Source organism: Lithobates pipiens, unplaced genomic scaffold (assembly GCF_037356315.1).
Source record: "Lithobates pipiens isolate NorthernLeopardFrog02 unplaced genomic scaffold, aLitPip1_a1.2 Scaffold_28, whole genome shotgun sequence".
Lineage (NCBI taxonomy): Eukaryota > Metazoa > Chordata > Amphibia > Anura > Ranidae > Lithobates > Lithobates pipiens.
In genome coordinates this window covers 53,357,856-53,375,161 of record NW_027507789.1, presented here as the reverse complement: position 1 = coordinate 53,375,161, position 17,306 = coordinate 53,357,856, and the positions used below count along the sequence as shown (strand labels likewise).

At 41.8% G+C, this 17,306-nt stretch overlaps 1 protein-coding gene across 2 annotated transcripts in view; it reads right to left on the bottom strand.

Annotated features, from left to right (window-relative positions):
- Positions 1 to 261: 261 nt before the first annotated feature.
- SLC12A5 (solute carrier family 12 member 5) overlaps positions 262 to 17,306 on the bottom strand; it is a 140,644-nt gene continuing 123,599 nt past the window's right edge. Inside the window, exons 23-26 of one of the 2 annotated variants that reach the window (XM_077459239.1) lie at positions 16,371 to 16,555; positions 10,600 to 10,614; positions 10,338 to 10,471; positions 262 to 4,727 (exon numbers count right to left, since the gene is read on the bottom strand). In XM_077459239.1, the coding sequence (XP_077315365.1) occupies positions 4,636 to 4,727; positions 10,338 to 10,471; positions 10,600 to 10,614; positions 16,371 to 16,555 (426 nt within the window). In that variant the 3' untranslated portion in view covers positions 262 to 4,635. The remainder of the gene's footprint in view (positions 4,728 to 10,337; positions 10,472 to 10,599; positions 10,615 to 16,370; positions 16,556 to 17,306) is intronic. The other variant, XM_077459240.1, reaches the window with a different exon arrangement.

The following is a 17,306-nucleotide window of genomic DNA, read 5'->3' as shown; positions in this document are numbered from 1 at the left end:
ATTTGTGCCCTCTTGTGTATGTTTCAACAGTATCTTGAAGATCGCCCAGTCTGAGGAGGGCTGCATCATTGAAACCATTGCCTGCCATAGTGCTTTAGGGAAGTTCTTTGGATTGAGCGCTGGATGGTTCTTCATGTGCCTACTGATCAGCTTTCAAAGGTCCAAAAAAAATAAAAAAGACATTTATGCACTGGATCAGGAGGAATTTTCCACTAAGTTGGAAAAAAAATGGTACAAGGGCAAAACTCAACACAACAGGGGAAGGGTTTAATAAAATTAATTTTATTGCATTTTGTGCTGACAGGAGTCTCAAAACAAATGAAATCGGCACATTAAAGCTGTATGAGTAAGTAAGGTAGCATTCAACCACAATGAGAACCACACCGCAAAAAACTACACAAAACATGAAACTATTTTCTTTAGGATACATAAATAAAAAGCAGCCAGTATGTGTAGCAGTGTTTCATTTGGTTTGGAACAGGAATATCTGTACACGGGTTAAATCTATAGTCATAGTTATAAACTAAAGGTTAAAGCATTTTCTTTACTAGCTATCTAGGGAAGTAGCACACTTGCTAGGTTACTGGGACTTACATAAAACATAGAGTGCATCAGGGACTTGTCAATCACATTGGTCGTGTGGATTCTCAAAACACATATATAAATATCCAATATGCGTGCATGTGTGTGTCTGTGTAAATATATATATATATATAGCACAAAGTGAGTCAAATCAAAACTTCAAGCTTTTGGGAGTCCTTTACCTCTACTGAAATTAAGCTGTGTCTACAAGGTTACTCTGGCTTTCATAGTGCAACTTGTTGAAATACTAATAAATTTCCCACCTGCCCATATCTAAGCTGCCATGAGAGTGTCAAGATCCTTATTCCCTCACATTCCTATATATATATATATATATATATATATATATATATATATATATATATATACATACATACATATACATATATATTTAGAGAGAGAGAGGGAGAGAACATATTTGTTTAGCAGCATAGGATTACTGGAAGAATCTTGAGCAGATATCCTGCTTAGTTTTGTAAAGCATTAGTTCTCTGACTCAGAACTAGGGGCTGAGCAGTGCCCAAATCTTGTCTTTATTCCTAGAGATGTAATAACTGGTACCAAAATAACATTTTTTCAAAGGTCCCTGATATGTCTGCATAGAAGCAAAAAAGTGTATGCCCAGATTCTGCCTCACAGAAATACCGTCTATTAGCAAATTTGTCCATGTATTCTGGTCTCTTGATAGCTTTCTTCTCCAACACATCACTAGTCACTAAAAAACTTTTTCACATTAAGATTTAAGTTCTGGAAAATCTAGCAAGAGTTAACGCTGGATGTGGGCCTTTGCGGTGTTATCTTTTAGGCTAATTTAAAGTTAGGTAGCATGCCAGAATTGTAATGATATAACATTATCATGATGAGGGATCCAGTGGATTTGAATGGAGAGCTTTGAATCTGCTTAGTAAATGTTATCTAAATCCAAACTGTCCTGTGCTAAAAATCAGTACTGTTGCACTGGGGTGAACAGCGAAAAGATATATAATTAATGTATTGTGTAAATGTTATTATATGATCCCCTGCGGGAAAAAATCAGCACTGCAGGTAGGACTCCTGTTTTCTTTGTGGAAGCAGTGAGCCCTCTGCAGCTGACACCCCCGCTGAGTCAGAACTAAGCTTCTACACAGACTGAAGAGTTTTCACGGGACTGATGTTTTTGGCATTTTCTTTTGCTGCCGGGGATCAATTGAAACCAAATACACAAGACATTGACCATATACCTTTTCATTGTGCCCTCAATGTATCACAAATTTCAGATGGCCTTTCCTTGCCAAGGTTATTCCCTTCCTTGCCCTGCCAGTCACCTTATTCTGGTTTAGTCCCACATATGGTATGTCTATGCCAGAGTAAAATTGCAAGTTTTCTACTCAGTTCTTTTGAATGACAAATAATATATAGACTACAGACTTGCATCGGCTTCTCAGCTCCATCTGGAAGTGGTACTTTTTCCAAAAAAGATCTTAAAAAAATCAGTTCATCTGTAAATGTTATAATTTTCATCCTATTCTACAAGTTATAAACAAAGACCCCACTAGATTATAATTAAATGCCATTTGTTGCCATTAGCTGTCTGTGGACATCATTTGGAGCAAAAAGAGAACCAGTTTTTCCACTCTTAGAGGCACTTTAAGTAGCAAAAACCCAAGGATTCTTCCCAGCTAGACCAACATTATGTCATTGGCAATATTAAATAGGCAAAGCACAGTTGCCTAAACCTTGCCTCCTTGAATTTAGTAAGTTGGTATACTGTTATGAGTGAGGTACATCTTTGCACATATAACAGCATGAGTAATAAAAAAAAAAAAAAAACTCTAGTTGGAAATCACAATCATGCAAAGCTGGTGAATTCCTTACTTCACACACAGTCACATGGATTGTTTGACACTGGACTCACTACATTGGTGGCTCAAGCTCAGAATGAAGAGGGGGACCTCATTTCAAGTGTATCTGCTTTTCAAACAGCAAATAAAAAAAATCTGAGTTAGATCAGAGGATGGCATCATGCAGTTCTTCTTTTTGCTGGGCCCATGTGGTTAGTGTGTATAACAGTATCTCACGAGGTTGAGGACAGAATACGTTTATAGCAAACACCACACTTTTCATTTTTAAACATGAAACCACCAGAATCAAAAATAAAACACTATATAAGCATACAAATGATAGATATATATATATATATAGACTTTGCAATAATATTTTTTATCATTTATACAAGGTATTGAGGAGCTTGGGCTATTAAACAGTTATAAAAATATTTAGACTAAATGTGCTACACTTGATAAATTTTACTGTATTACATGCTCACTCTATCGTTAAATTCACTTCATTTTAAACAGCAGACCTCTGTAGTCTGAGTTATTTTCTATATGTTAACATTTATATTTATATATATATATATATATATATATATATATATATATATATATATATAATATTTAATTATTTAAAAAAAAATTATATACACGTGGTGCTTGGTGTCGAACACACACAACACCACATATAGCTGAAAATCACAGCTCTATTGACATGGCACTATAAATGATTTCTCACACCTCAACTGCATTTTATTGGCGTGCTCATTTAAGATTATAGAGCCTACTAAAAGAAAGTGGGGCTCACCCAAAGGAACCATGTGTGAGAATACAATAAAATAAAGAAAAAGGACTTGTAGGAATTGAAACACAAAGGAGCAGTTTGACCAATTCTGGAAGACCGGCTCCTCGAAAGAAGAAGAATCCTTCAAGATCAAAAAATCCTAACGAAAAGGTGAGGCTTCAAGAGTGCAAGGACAATACCGGCCTTATATCACTTTAATAGATTTCCATCTAACAAAATCACAGATCAATTCATAACGTCAGAAATCTTTCCAGATCTGTCATTGGGATAGAAGTTCATGTATATGCAGAGGGGAAGGCCAAAAAGCAAGCCCAAATCACAGCTGAAATAATAATGACTGGGGTAGCATGAGATGAATGAGACAGCTTTTTTTTTCCAGTATCCTAGGCCATGCAGGGTGAAATAGTGGGATTAGCTCACAGTCTCTGAAAGGTGCAGTAGTTTCCCTGCCACTGATCTAGAATAACACAAACTGTTGACTCAGTTTGCTTGTCTAGAACGTTGGTATAATCACTGTGCACCGTTCCTCTGGCACAGTTCATCCAAGGCAAGCCTATAAAGCAAAGGGTTAAAAGTAAAAGGCAGATACAATTGTTTTTTTTTGTTTTGTTTTTTGCATCAGATTATTATTATTGCAACATACTCCTCGGCATCAGACAATATGTTAAGACAGCCCTTTCTCGATTTCCTGCACAGCTGGGTGGTCTTCCATACAGCTCTGGATGCTGCTTTCAAACATCAACATTCCAATTGCCATTCTTTTAGGGTACGTGCAGTCTGAATGAAGAAAAAACATTTTTCATGTAACCATTGTTTCTGCTGTTCCCCAAATTCCGACAAATCAAATTGCTGAAGCCGAGGAGAAAATGGTGGTGTTCAAGAAAAGGGCATAGAGAGAGGAACATTTGGAACGATAAAGCATGCTGGTGAATACCCCCCTCTCTCCCTTATCTTGCCACACCAATGCCTTAATCAACGAGATTGGTCTTTATCACCTTATGGTGAAGATGAAGGGGAATCTCCTGATTTCTGCCAGTACAACCCATGTGTTCTCCAAGTCTGTGTCAGGGAGAGATTGGTGGAACAGTGGATCACAGGATGCACAAGAGGGCCAGTATCGATAGCGTCTTAAGCAGTGCGGCTCAGTTTAAGAAAGGTACATAGACTTTATGTAAAGATTCATATATAAACTTCATCAGTGGCACTCTGATGAAGGTATGAGGAACAGTTGCACTTGTGCTGGAATGGAAGATCTGGTGCTGCAGTTCACATGTAAGGAGGGTATTAGAGGGGAATGGTGGAAGCAAGTGAAGTTTCTGAGCACTGACCATATGCCTCCCCACCACCTCTCCTGGTTTCTGTACCACCTCTTGAATTTGGAGAGAGGTTCGAAGGCTCCTGTTAAGTGCAGCAAAAACTTCATCTGGGTTCTTGTCTTCATGAATAAATGGTAATAACTTCTCGTCCTCCCCCACGAACTAACATAACTCGGTCCAAATGTTCTGTGAGGACCTCTAAAAATTCCATATCTGTGGAAAACAGCAGCTCAGGAGCATAACAACGTAAATGAAAATGCTGAAAAAAACTGTTGGTAACATATGTTAACAGACTAGAGGTTAATGTATTCTGAGTTTCCTAACATTCTTCTATAGTAGTTTGCAACAAAAATTGAGCAGCCTGAGAGAGCCTTGATGAACTTGGAAGGATGTTTTATATTTTAATTTTTTAAATCTAGCCAGTGCTAAATACCTACAGACTGAAATTACTAGTTGCTGCAACAATAGTAGACTTATGCCGCGTACACACGATCAAACAATCTGGTGGAAAACTCCGGCAAACTCAAGTCCGCCGGACAATCCGCCTGTGTGTAGCCTCCGGCGGACTTTTTTTTACCCAAAAGTACGGCGGACTTAGAAAGTAGTTTTGCACTCCAATCTTACCGCCGGACTCGCATTTCGGCGAACAATCCGGCCGTGCGTGTGCCAGTCCACCGTACTTTTGAAATGAACAGACTTTTCCCGCCGGAGAAAAGTCCGCTCATTTTGAGCACGTCTCCTAGCCGGGGCCAGCGAAGGAGGCGTCCCTGGCCCTGTCACCTGGTATGGACTTAAAGGGGAACCCCTACGCCGAAAAATCGGCGTGGGGTCCCCCCCCAGGTCCACATCAGACCCTTGTCCGAGCACGCTACCCAGCCAGCGCCCCCCCCCCTCCCCTCCTAAACCGTACCAGGCCGGGTGCCCTCAACATGGGGGGTGCCTCGGGGGAAGGGGGGCCGCACGCCCCCCCCACCCCAAAGCACCTTGTCCCCATGTTCACGAGGACAAGGGCCTCTTCCCGGCAACCCTGGCCGTTGGTTGTCGGGGTCTGCGAGCGGGGGGCTTATCGTAATCCAGGAGCCCCTTTAATAAGGGGGCCCCCGGATACCGGCCCCCCACCCTATGTGAATGAGATTCCGATAAGCCCCCCGCCCACAGACCCCGACAACCAAGAGGCCCTTGTCCTCATCAACATGGGGACAAGGTGCTTTGGGGTGGGGGGACTGCGCGGCCCCCCCTTCCCCAAGGCACCCCCCCATGTTGAGGGCACGCGGCCTGTTATGGCTCAGGAGGGGGGCGCTCGCTCGTCCCCAACCCCTTTCCTGGTTGGCCAGGTAGCATGCTCGGACAAGGGTCGGCGTAGGGATTCCCCTTTAAGTCCATACCAGGTGATGGGGCCAGCGACTCCTCCTTCGCTGGCCCTGGCTACCTGGAGACGTGCTCAAAATGAGTGGACTTTCCTCCGCGTGTGTGGGCGAGTCCGTTCATTTCAAAAGTATGGCAGATAGTCTGGCGGACTTAGTCCGCTGAAAAAGTACCATGTGTGGGCAAGTAGCTCGTTCGGAAAGTCCAGCGGACAGTCCGGTGGGAAGTCCGCCAGACTAAGTCCACCGGATAGTCTGCTACATGTGTACGTGGCATAAGATTACCCTGTATTTGACTCCATCCATCTTCCCATCAACTCTGACCAGCTTCCCTGTCACTGCTGAAGAAAATCATCCCCACAACATAATTCTGCCACCACCATGTTTCACGGTGGGGATGGTGTGTTCAGGGTGATGTGCATTGTTAGTTTTCCACCAACACATAGCATTTTGCTTCTAGGCCAAAAACTAACATTTTGGTCCCATCTGACCAGAGCACCTTCATCCACATGTTTGTGTCCCCCACATCTTGCAAACTGCAAATAGACTTCTTATGGCATTCTTTCAACAATGGCTTTCTTCATGCCACTCTTCCATAAAGCACAGATTTGTGGCATGCACGACTAAAGCCCCATACACACTATCAGTTTTTCTGCTGAGTTTTTCCCTTCAGATTTACCAAAATCATATAATATGAGGTCAAACCTTAGGAGTTTCAATTTGTATGCAATCAGGTAGGCCCTTGTACTACATGATTTTGGTAAACCTGAAGGAAAAACTGATAGTGTGTATGGGGCTTAATAGTTCTCCTGTGGACAGATTCTCCCATTTGAGCTGTGGATCTCTGCAGCTCCTCCAGAATTACAATGGGCCTCTTGGCTGCTTCTCTGATTAATGCTCTCCTTGCCCGGCCTGTCAGTTTAGGTGGTTGGTCATGTCTTGGTAGGTTTTCAGTTGTGCCATACTCTTTTCATTTTTGGATGATGGATTGAACAGTGCTCTGTGAGATGTTCAAAGCTTGGGATATTTTTTATAACCTAACCCTGCTTTAAACTTCTCCACAACTTTATGCCAGACCTGTCTGGGGTGTTTCTTGGCCTCCGTGATGCTGTTTGTTTACTAAGGTTCTCTAATAAACCTCTGAGAGCTTCACAGAACATCTGTATTTATACTGAGATTAAATTACACACAGGAGGGTTTCATAGTAAAGGGGGCTGAATACAAATGCACGTCACACTTTTCAGATATTTATTTGTAAAAAAATGTTGAAAACCATTTATCATTTTCCTTTCACTTCACAATTACGTGCCACTTTGTGTTGGTCTATTACATAAAATTCCAATAAAATACATTTACGTTTTTGGTTGTAACATGACAACATGTGGGAAATTTCAAGGGGTATGAAAACTTTTTCAAGGCACTGTATACATCTCAACACCTTGTCCTAAGAGCTTGTTTACACTTGCTTCGAAATGTGGTATTGGACACACTTTTTTAAAGCTCTCTGAATATCAATCAAAGCACCCGTCAGTAAATAAAATGGTAAGCTTACAGTCCTGTTTACACATTGTGTTTGCTTTGCTTCAAAAATGATAACCCATGTCACTTTCTTGGTGCTTCGAAGCATCTTCAAAGCCTCCATAGAAGTCTATAACAAAGCTCATTTGAAGCACCTGCAGCTTTTGAGAGGTTTTTATTCAGCTTTAGCTTTACTTTGTTTTCTAGGTATTGCAAGTATGAGATATCCCTGGATGCCCTGGTAAACCAACAAGTGAACCAGAAAGATGTCATCAGCAGTTACTTACGGTTCATGTATATATATATTCTGGAAGAGTCTGGTGCAGACATCACATCTGGTGTGCGGCATGGAACGGCAGGAAGGTGAGCGGGGTCTGGACTGGAATGGAGCAACTAGCAGACAGCACACACGGTGTGCAACATGGGAACACTATAGCAGAAGGTGAGCGGGGACCAGAGAGGGTGGACTGAGTGTGCAGAGGATCAGCAGATCTCGGGGTACTGCTGAACAAGCGTATTATTAAGTCAAGCATCTGCTGAACAGGGGTACTAATGAGCTGGGGATCTTCTAAGTGGGGGGTACCACTGAGCTGGAGTTCTACTGTGCCCCTTTAAAACAAATCTAAAATCAACACACACAGGGAACTTGCCAAGCTTCACTAAAACTTCAAGAAAGTATAATCAAAGCATTTTTAAGAGGTAGGTGCTTTAATGTGTGTTAAAGGTGAAGCAAGTGTAAATGGGCCCTAATATTTTCTCTGAATATTGATTGCATTCTGTGAAAATCATGTTTTTTAACATGTCTTGAGAAAGAAAAAACGATTGCAGAAAAGAAAATGCCTTAGTCCCTCCTGTGGAAACCATTGTGTTCTCCAGGCAGGGGGTGTGTGGGCAGGGGAAGCCTTCCCCACCAGGAGAAAACAGAGATAATTGCTAGTGGCTATAACAGCCGCTAGCAATAATCGCATGTGAAATCCGGCATTCTGCTTGTACCCAAGTTAATTGATCAACTTGGTTACATTCATCCTCTCCATACATGGTTCAAATCTCGGGCAATCTATGACCGGCATAAGGTATATCATTTAAAACAAAACACGACACATGCCTGAGAATCATAGGATGCAATGACATAGCCTCAGTTCTTCACTCCAGAGGCCTCACATTTTTAAACCCCCCTCCTATCCAGACCAATTTTCAGCTTTCAGCACTGTCGCACTTTGAATGACAATTGCGTGGTCATACAACACTGTACCCAAATGACATTATTATCATTTTTTTTACCCCAAATAGAGATTTATTTTGATGGTATTCGATCACCTCTGCATTTTTGTTTGTTTTTTAATTAAAAAGACAGAATTTAAAAAAAATATTTTTTTTGTTTTAAAATTTTATAACGGGTAATTTTTGTCTGTCATTGATGTACGCTGATGAGGCGGCACTGATAGGCACCGATAGGTGGCACTGATGGGTGGCAGTGATGGGCACTGATGGGTGGCAGTGATGGGCACTGATCGATTACACTGATAGGCAGCACTTCTAGGTGGCACTGATTGGCACCACTGGTGGGCATTGATAGGTGGCACTTGTGGGCATCGATAGGTGGCACTTGTGGGCATTGATAGGTTGCACTTGTGGGCATTGATAGGTGGCACTTTTGGGCACTGTTGGTTGGTATAAATGAGGCATAATTGCCTCTTCCACTTAGGGACCGATATCTCCCTTTAAGATAAGCCGGTGATCGGCTTTTTTTTCTCCGCTGTCAGCTTGAAAAAATTATCACTGAGCTTTTGTTTACATCATGTGATCAGCTGTCATTGGCTGACAGCTGATCACATGGTAAGGGGCTGGGACCGGCCCCTTACTCAGATCGGTGATCACCCAAGTCTCGGTGACCACAGCGCACTCCATAGGGAGCGTGCACAGGGGAGGCCTTCATATGACGGCCTCCAGGAAATTCACATCCGCGCTGTGGCTGTCATTCGGCCATAGCGTGGATGTCAGGTAATTAAAGAGCTTCAATGGTGCTTTTAAAGCAGTGGCGGTGCGTCCATAAGGGAACACGGCCGCCGCCCCCTCTCTCCAACCACCCCCTCTAGCACCAATAGATAGATTCATGCATTGCATGAATCTATCTATGGCTGCCGCTGCCACCTCCTATTCAGGCACTGGGCGCCTGAATTACAGTGGCAGGTTTTTTTAAGCACCTGATTAGAGCCATAGGTTCTAATAGGTATCAAAAAAGGTGACCTGCGAGCACCATGCTGGGTGCTGGTAGGTCACTCAGCTGTGTTAGAATTAATTAATATTCGCTTTCCTAACACTAAACCCCAATCAGGTGCTCGGATCTGTTACCCATCACCTGATTGGCTAAAACCACAGGCACTGTGATTGGATGTTTATCAGACATCCAATCATAGTAGAGGATAAAAGAAGACATCGAGGAGCTGTCCCACTGCCACCGAGACAGGGTAAGTACAGACGGCGGGCGGGGGGGGCACACTGGCAGCATTTCATATGGCACAGTGGCTACGATTGATGGAGCACAGTGGGAGCATTTGATGGTACAGTGGCAGCAATTGATGGGCACAGTGGCTGCGTTTGATGGTACAGTGGCTGTTATTGATGGCACAGTGAGGCTGCAATTGATGGGGGTATTTTCAGTTTGTTTGCGCCCCCCCCCCCAAAAAAAATTTGAGCACCAGCCGCCACTGTTTTAAAGGTTGCTATGAGAAACGTATGTACTAGCACTCGTGATGCCGGAGGTTATATGTCTAATTTGTTTGCTTTTTTTCTGTACACAGAAATAAAAAAACAATAAAATAAATAAATAAATAAATAAAAAAATAAAAAAATAAATAAACAGAAATAAACAGCAGCGGTACACCAAAGAACTCTGATGTCTTCTCACCCTGCTTTGGAATTTAGCTTAAAAAAAGGATACAGTTTTCATCTCCTTTCCTATTGCGAGGTGGGCCTGGCATATTGAGAAGAACAAGTTTTGCATCGTGAGATTTTTTGACTATGACTTCATTCAGTTTCACCGCTGTATGCATCCTTCGAACATTTGATTGGTTTCTGTACAAAAAAAAAGATCACATGCTGTAATATACTAAAAAAGTAAGTAATTTAAAGAAAATAAAAATGCCCTGTAACATAGAATTTAATAAGGATTTTAACTGAACATTTAGGGGAAAAGGACTTACAAGTTCTCCCATTCACTTTGTTTGCAAAAAGGAAAAAAAAAAAAGAAAAGAAAAAGAACAACTGTTAGCCACAAAAGAAAACTACAATGACTCTTGTTACCTATTCAGTGTACCAAGTTTTTCTTTAGAAAATGTATAGTACATCAGCATGCCAGTAAACAAGGTAAGATTAAAGTTCAAGGGCAAAATGAAAACAAAAATCATATTTATTCACATTAACTCACTTTTTATCCCTTTAATACAGAAAACAGCCGTTGATCTGATAGATATCCAATGTGCTCCTTAGGCTGGCCACACACAATTTGAATCGTTAATAGGCAAACTGAATGTACCAACCTGATCGATCGATGTTGATGGGGGGTTCATGCGAAGTTCTTTCTTGCAGGAAAGAAATTTTCACTGTGTATGGCCTGCTATGGTCCCTGCCTGCTGGATTACAGAACTCCACCTATCTATCCCCTGACATTGATTTCTTTACCAGCACATTGCTGCTGTCTTGACTCTCAGCCCTTGTACACACGGTCGGATAGTCAACTTTTCCAACTTGCCGGTAAAATTTTCCGACAAAATGCTCCGATCGGACATACTCCGATCATGTGTAGCCTACTCCGACGGACAAAGTGCCACGCATGCTCAGATCAAATTCCTAGACCAAAGCTATTGGCTACTAGCCTGAACGTAGTCCCGTTGTAACTAAATAACGTCATCGCGTTATGTACAATCGGATTTTCCGACAACTTTGTCCGACCGTGTGTATACAACATCACTTCCGGACCTCTTCCGGAATTAATCAGTCGGAATTACTCTGACGGATTTGGTTGCCGGAATCTCCGACCGTGTGTACGGAGGCTAACACTGTGTGTATTATTTTATTATAATATATTTTAATAATAGCAAGGCAGGTCTGCAAAATTGAAATGGTTCTAAAGGCTGAAAGTTTTTCTATTTTCATGCACTATATGCATGAAGATAAAAAAAAAACCTTCAGTATGCAGCTCCCCCATATGTACCTAATGGCACCCAATTGTGATCCAGTGATGTGCACAACAGAAGTTGCTCTCCCAGGTCTCTGCCTCCTTATTGGCTTTGAGACATTGGGGGTTATTTACTAAAGGCAAATCCACTTTGCACTACAAGTGCACTTGAAATTGCATTGAAAGTACACTTGGAAGTGCAGTCGTTGTAGATCCGAGGGGGACATGCAAGGAAAAAAACAACAACATTTTAGCTTGCACATAATTGGATAATAAAATCAGCATAGCTTCCCCTCATTTCAGATCTACCCCTTAGATTTACAGCGTCTGCACTTCCAAGCGGAATTTCAAGTGCACTTTGCACTTGCAGTGCAAAGTGGATTTGCCTTTCGTAACTAACCCCCATTGGCTCCTGCTGCTGTCAATCACAACCAGTGAGGAGGGATCCAGGGCACCACACAGAGTAGGGCTCGGGAGCAAGCACACACCAGTGACCCCATAGCAAGCAGCTTGCTATGAAGGCACTCAGAGAATAGGAGGAGCCAGGAGTGCTAGCGGGGGACCCAAGAAGAGGAGGATCAGGGCTGCTCTGTGCAAAATCATTACACAGAGCAGGGAAGTAGAACATGCTTGTTATTTTTCTTTTTATTACCTTATATCATTTTAATTTGTAATTACTGAAGCAAAAAATAAAATAAAAATTGGCATCACAAAATGTATATATGTTTGAAATGCCATTATGCGGGGAGAAAAAAAAAGACAAAATAGGACCTGATAGAATGTTTATTACTCAGGCATTCTATTTTGCTCACAAAAACCATGCTAATTGTCCATTGCCGCATGACAGATTGAAAGACATTTGACTACATCCAGTGGACACCATAGACTGGCTGAGACAATTCTTGAAGTTCTTGACCGTGACCTTAAGAAAAGTCACATGAAGCCAACTTTTTCAATGTGGATGCATGACAACAGAATGTATAGGTCAAGGGTTTCAAAGTGAAAAACAAATCTCACTGTGACACAGTGAACCTAATTTCACACCAGTATTTATTAAGGCCGAATTTTGAAATCGGAAATAAACGGAGAAACTTTCGCTAATCTAACCATTTAAAACTTTTATAAGCATGTAAAATAAATTCTGCTTATTCCTTTGGTAAAGCGAGTAGAGTGAATGACTTCATTATGCTTTTGCAGCTTGTATTTAAAGTGGTTGTAAAATGAAATAAAAAATGAACAAAACATATCCTTCTATAGTGTATACTTGCCATAATCCAAAGCATCTAGTGTGATCTCTGTCTGTTCTCTCCTCCCTCTGCTATTTGCAAGAGCCACTTCTAATGCCGCATTTACACAATCGGATTTTCCGACGGGAAATGTTGGATATGAGCTTGTTGGCGGTAAGTCCGACCGTGTGTATGCTCCATCGGACATTTGTTGTCAGACTTTCCGCCAACAAATGTTGGCTATCAGGTTCTCAAATTTTCCGCTAACAAATGTGTGTTGTGGTATTTTCCGATCGTGTGGACACAAGTCCGTCAGACAAAAGTCCAAAGTACAAACAGGCATGTTCGGAAGCAGAAGCGGGAACAAAGATACAACTATGTTGGTGTCCCGTGTTAATTTTACATGGTATTTTTTAAAATGTAACTGCCTACTCCCAAACTGTCATTTGAAGTAAAAAACACATAGCCAAGTATTATTCTCCACAATTTTTTTATTGTGCATTAAAAAAAATTAAAAAAAATAATTAGACATGCTATCTGCCAATAGAAAATAACCAAAAGGTGCATTCTATGCATCCAAAAATATAGAAAATATACCAAATCAAATCATTATTCAACCAAAAAAATAATGTCAAAGCAATAACTCCACGGCCAATAATAAATAACACATTATCTCTGTCTGTCTTTTTGACGAACGGCCGTTCAGAAACAAACTGAAAAGCACGAAATGAAAAGCGATAAATGAAAAACGCGAAAAGAAAAGCGACAATCAACACTTACCAAACTTCTACTAACACAAAATTAGCGGAAGGAGTCCAAAGTGTGGCGCTAAAGAGCCGAAAAACCACTTGTATGTCACTACGTGCGTAATTGTTGGCCAACATTCGTGTGACCGTGTGTATGCAAGAAAAGTTTGAGCCAACACCCTTTGGACAAAATCCACGGTTTTGTTGTCGGAAAGTCCGATCGTGTGTAAGAGGCTTTACAGTCTATGCTAACACCAAACAATCCCAGGAGACCCCCCCCTCCCCCAGCACACAGAAGGTATTTGACAGCCTCAGCATGTTTCTCTATGAGACTGTGGGGGGGTTTCATTCCCTCCACTCAGGTTTCATATTACACTCAGCTCCCTGCTCTACGTTGTGCAGTGTGTGATGTCTGATCACTGCCCCTTGCCTTCTGGAGCAAGCAGCCTTTGATCTCTGTACTTCGAATGGCTGTTCAGGAGAGAGGGCTACAGATAAACAGGTACACATTATGTAGGAGGATTTATTTCCAGCTACTTCAGTGTGTCGATATACGAGTTTACAACCACAGTAAATAAAAACAAGCATTATAACTGCAGTTTGTGACAAAGCTCTAACAAAAAAAAACTGATATCGAAGGGATTTAATGGGAAAGCATAGCCTTTTAAATTTTCATGTATACGGCAGTTTCTATTTTTTTGCATATGCAAGTGCTCATGTTTTTGATAGCCCTGCCGCGTACACGAGTACAGCAGCTGCATCTGGGCTGTCTGGGTGAGGGAAACTTGCCATCAATTACGCTGAACAGGCTCAGCCAACCCGTGTGCAAGAGAGCCAATGGTAGTGCAGGGCTCATTTTCACAGTGAGTCAGCTCACTCGCCGAAATACAAAGCACCCTATCTCTAAAGTTATTCAACAGGTTTGTTTGAGTGACTGTGCAAAGCTTTCCAATGGTAATGTGCATTTCTCTTTGTTTAAACGGGAACTCCACCTTAACACGAAAATCCCTACATCTACACACATCCACGATCTAATACTAACTTATCTAACCCTGTAAAGAAGAAATCAGTATACTTACTTTTTCTGACGCTGCTCTGGTCCGATCTCCAGCGGCTGAAGCTCTGCAGAGGACACAGCCGACAACAGCTGTGAAATGAATAGGAAGTGACGTCACCCATAGAGTTACTATGGGGCTTCCGTTGTCGGCTGTGACCTCTGCACCCACCACAACAGTGAAGCCGCAGCTGACAGCTCAGCGTGGGATTGGACTGGATCGGCTTTAAAAAAGGAATGTATACTGATTTCTTCTTTAAAGGGTTAGATAGGTTAGTGTTTAGAATGTGGATGTCTGTAGATGTAGAGATTTTAGTGTTAGGGTGGACTTATCCTTTAATACATAACAAAAATATAAAATTGCAAGCATGTAAAAATGTAAAAGTCTCATAAAAATACCTTTCAAGTAAACAATGCTGTATTAACTCATTATATATATATATATATATATATATATATATATATATATATATATATATATATGTTCAATGGGGATGAGTGAAATTGAATGTTTGACATTTTTTCCAAAGTCACTGTTTTGGCAAAATTCTTGGAGTTAACAGGGAAGGTGAATTTTGTTTATTTTTTAATGGGCAATGTACAATGGGCATTAAAGTAGTTGTAAACCCATTACAACCACTTTAACCTACAGGTAAGCCTAGATTAAGGCTTACCTGTAGGTGAAAGAAATATCTCCCAAACCTAAAAGGTTTAGGAGATATTTGCAGAACTAGCTGAACCGATGTCTACGGCGCATCGGGCACAGGTGCACTGCGCGTGCCGTTTCTAACAGCGATCATGCCGTTAGTGGCGGCACCAGCGCGCATGCGTGGGAGTGACGTCATCGCAGCTCCGCCCAGTGACAGCGCCGGAGCCACGATACCCTGAAGTCACTCTGGGATAGATGGCGTCAGAGGAGGGGAACGAGGATTGCTTCAGGGGCTTCGATCTCAGGTAAGTAATTCATAATGGGCTAGTATACTATGCATACTAGCTCATTATGCCTTTGTCTTGCAGGGGTTATCTTTTATTTCTGAGGCTTTACTTCTTCTTTAAATTGCTTCTGAAGGTAATGGTTTACATTTTTTTGGAAACTATTTTTTTCTAGGTGAACATTGAGTATACCTAGTTAGAATACAGTGAAAGCTGTCACTGATGTGGCTTTTATTTTTATTTTATTTTTTATTAACAAAGACATGTGATTACCATGACATCACTAAGATAGTGATCACATGGCTTTGTTAGCATACAAAGGGTTGAGATGTAAGGGTTGGCTTTGTCAACAAAGCTATTCGTCACTATAGCTTAGTACGCGAGCCAGCCGAATTCTGTCGAAGGGTCATGACCTAAAAAAGGTCTGCCGACCGGCTCCCAACCAGCACCCTTGCCAGTGGCTGAGGGCGCTGACCGGACTGTTCTGGCAGGGGGCCATCCCCCTGTCAGAACACAATAGCACAGCAGGGGAGATCACTGTACTAACATCAGATTGTTAGTACAGCAGCTCCGACCTGAGCTGTCAGTTTTTCTTTCGGTTGAACAAAAAAAAAACTAGTAGTGTGTACTAGCCTTATGTCTGGTATCGCGATTGTACTGTATGTTTTTGTTAGAAATGTTCAGTAAAGGTAAGATAGCTCAATAAATGTAAACTTTGTCTAAACCTCAAGTGTTTACTGAAAATCCGCTATACTTTCCCTTTTAGTGTAAAACTTTACATTTCAATATATCTGATTAGAAACAAGCTGCAGACAACCTGAATATTATTTGTGCTTACGGTTTCATGTTGAAAAAATCTCTTATCCCTTCCGGTGTGCTGCTAGGACTTTTACTTTTGTTCTTGTCTGCTGTGAATTTTTCTTTTGTCCAGGTTAGATGTACTTTATCATGAGTGGTGTCTGGTTCCTCTGGAGGAGACTGAGGGGTCGAACCTGTTGCATTTGTATCAAGTATTAATTGTACCTGAAGGAGACAAAAACATAGTAAAATGAGAAATTTAGAAAACAAATTTAGCTGGGCAATTGTCCACAGAGGTGCCGTAGAAAGTACCATTTGAAACCACTTCCCACCCAAGGTACTTCATATGATGTCCTGGACTTTGAGTGGGGATATCTGAATGATGCCTGCAGCTACAGCCATTATCCAGATATTATCTTTTTTGGCTGCCAATCCCCTGCACCGTAAGAACAATCATAGCAGCAGGGATCATCCTTACAGGCGGCGGGAGGGGAGCCCCCCCTGCCCTCCGGTGCTTCCACCGGCGCCAGAAGTTGAGCATACAGATTTCAAAGGGACAGACAGTCCCCAGTAAATCTCTATGACCTTCGGCGGCCCGGACGCAATGCTATGATGTCACGTCCGGCCTAGCGGAAGTAATAATAGCCAGGGACTCGGCTGGAAAGGCCGAGATCATTTATTTATTTATTTTTTGATCTTGGTCTTTCCTGCCTAGAGGAGAGATGTGGGGTCGCTCCACAAAGAAGACCTGTGATACACTATTCCTATTACAAGGGATGTTTACGCAGAAGCGAACGCATACGTATGTCGCACCCACATATGAAAATGACGTTCAAACCACAAATGCGAGGTATCGCTGCGAACGTTAGAGTGGGAGTAACATTTATAGCCCAAGACCTCCTCTGTAACTCTAATCTATAAAAAAATGTAAAGCGTCACCTATGGAGATTTTTAGGTACCAAAGTTTGGCGCCATT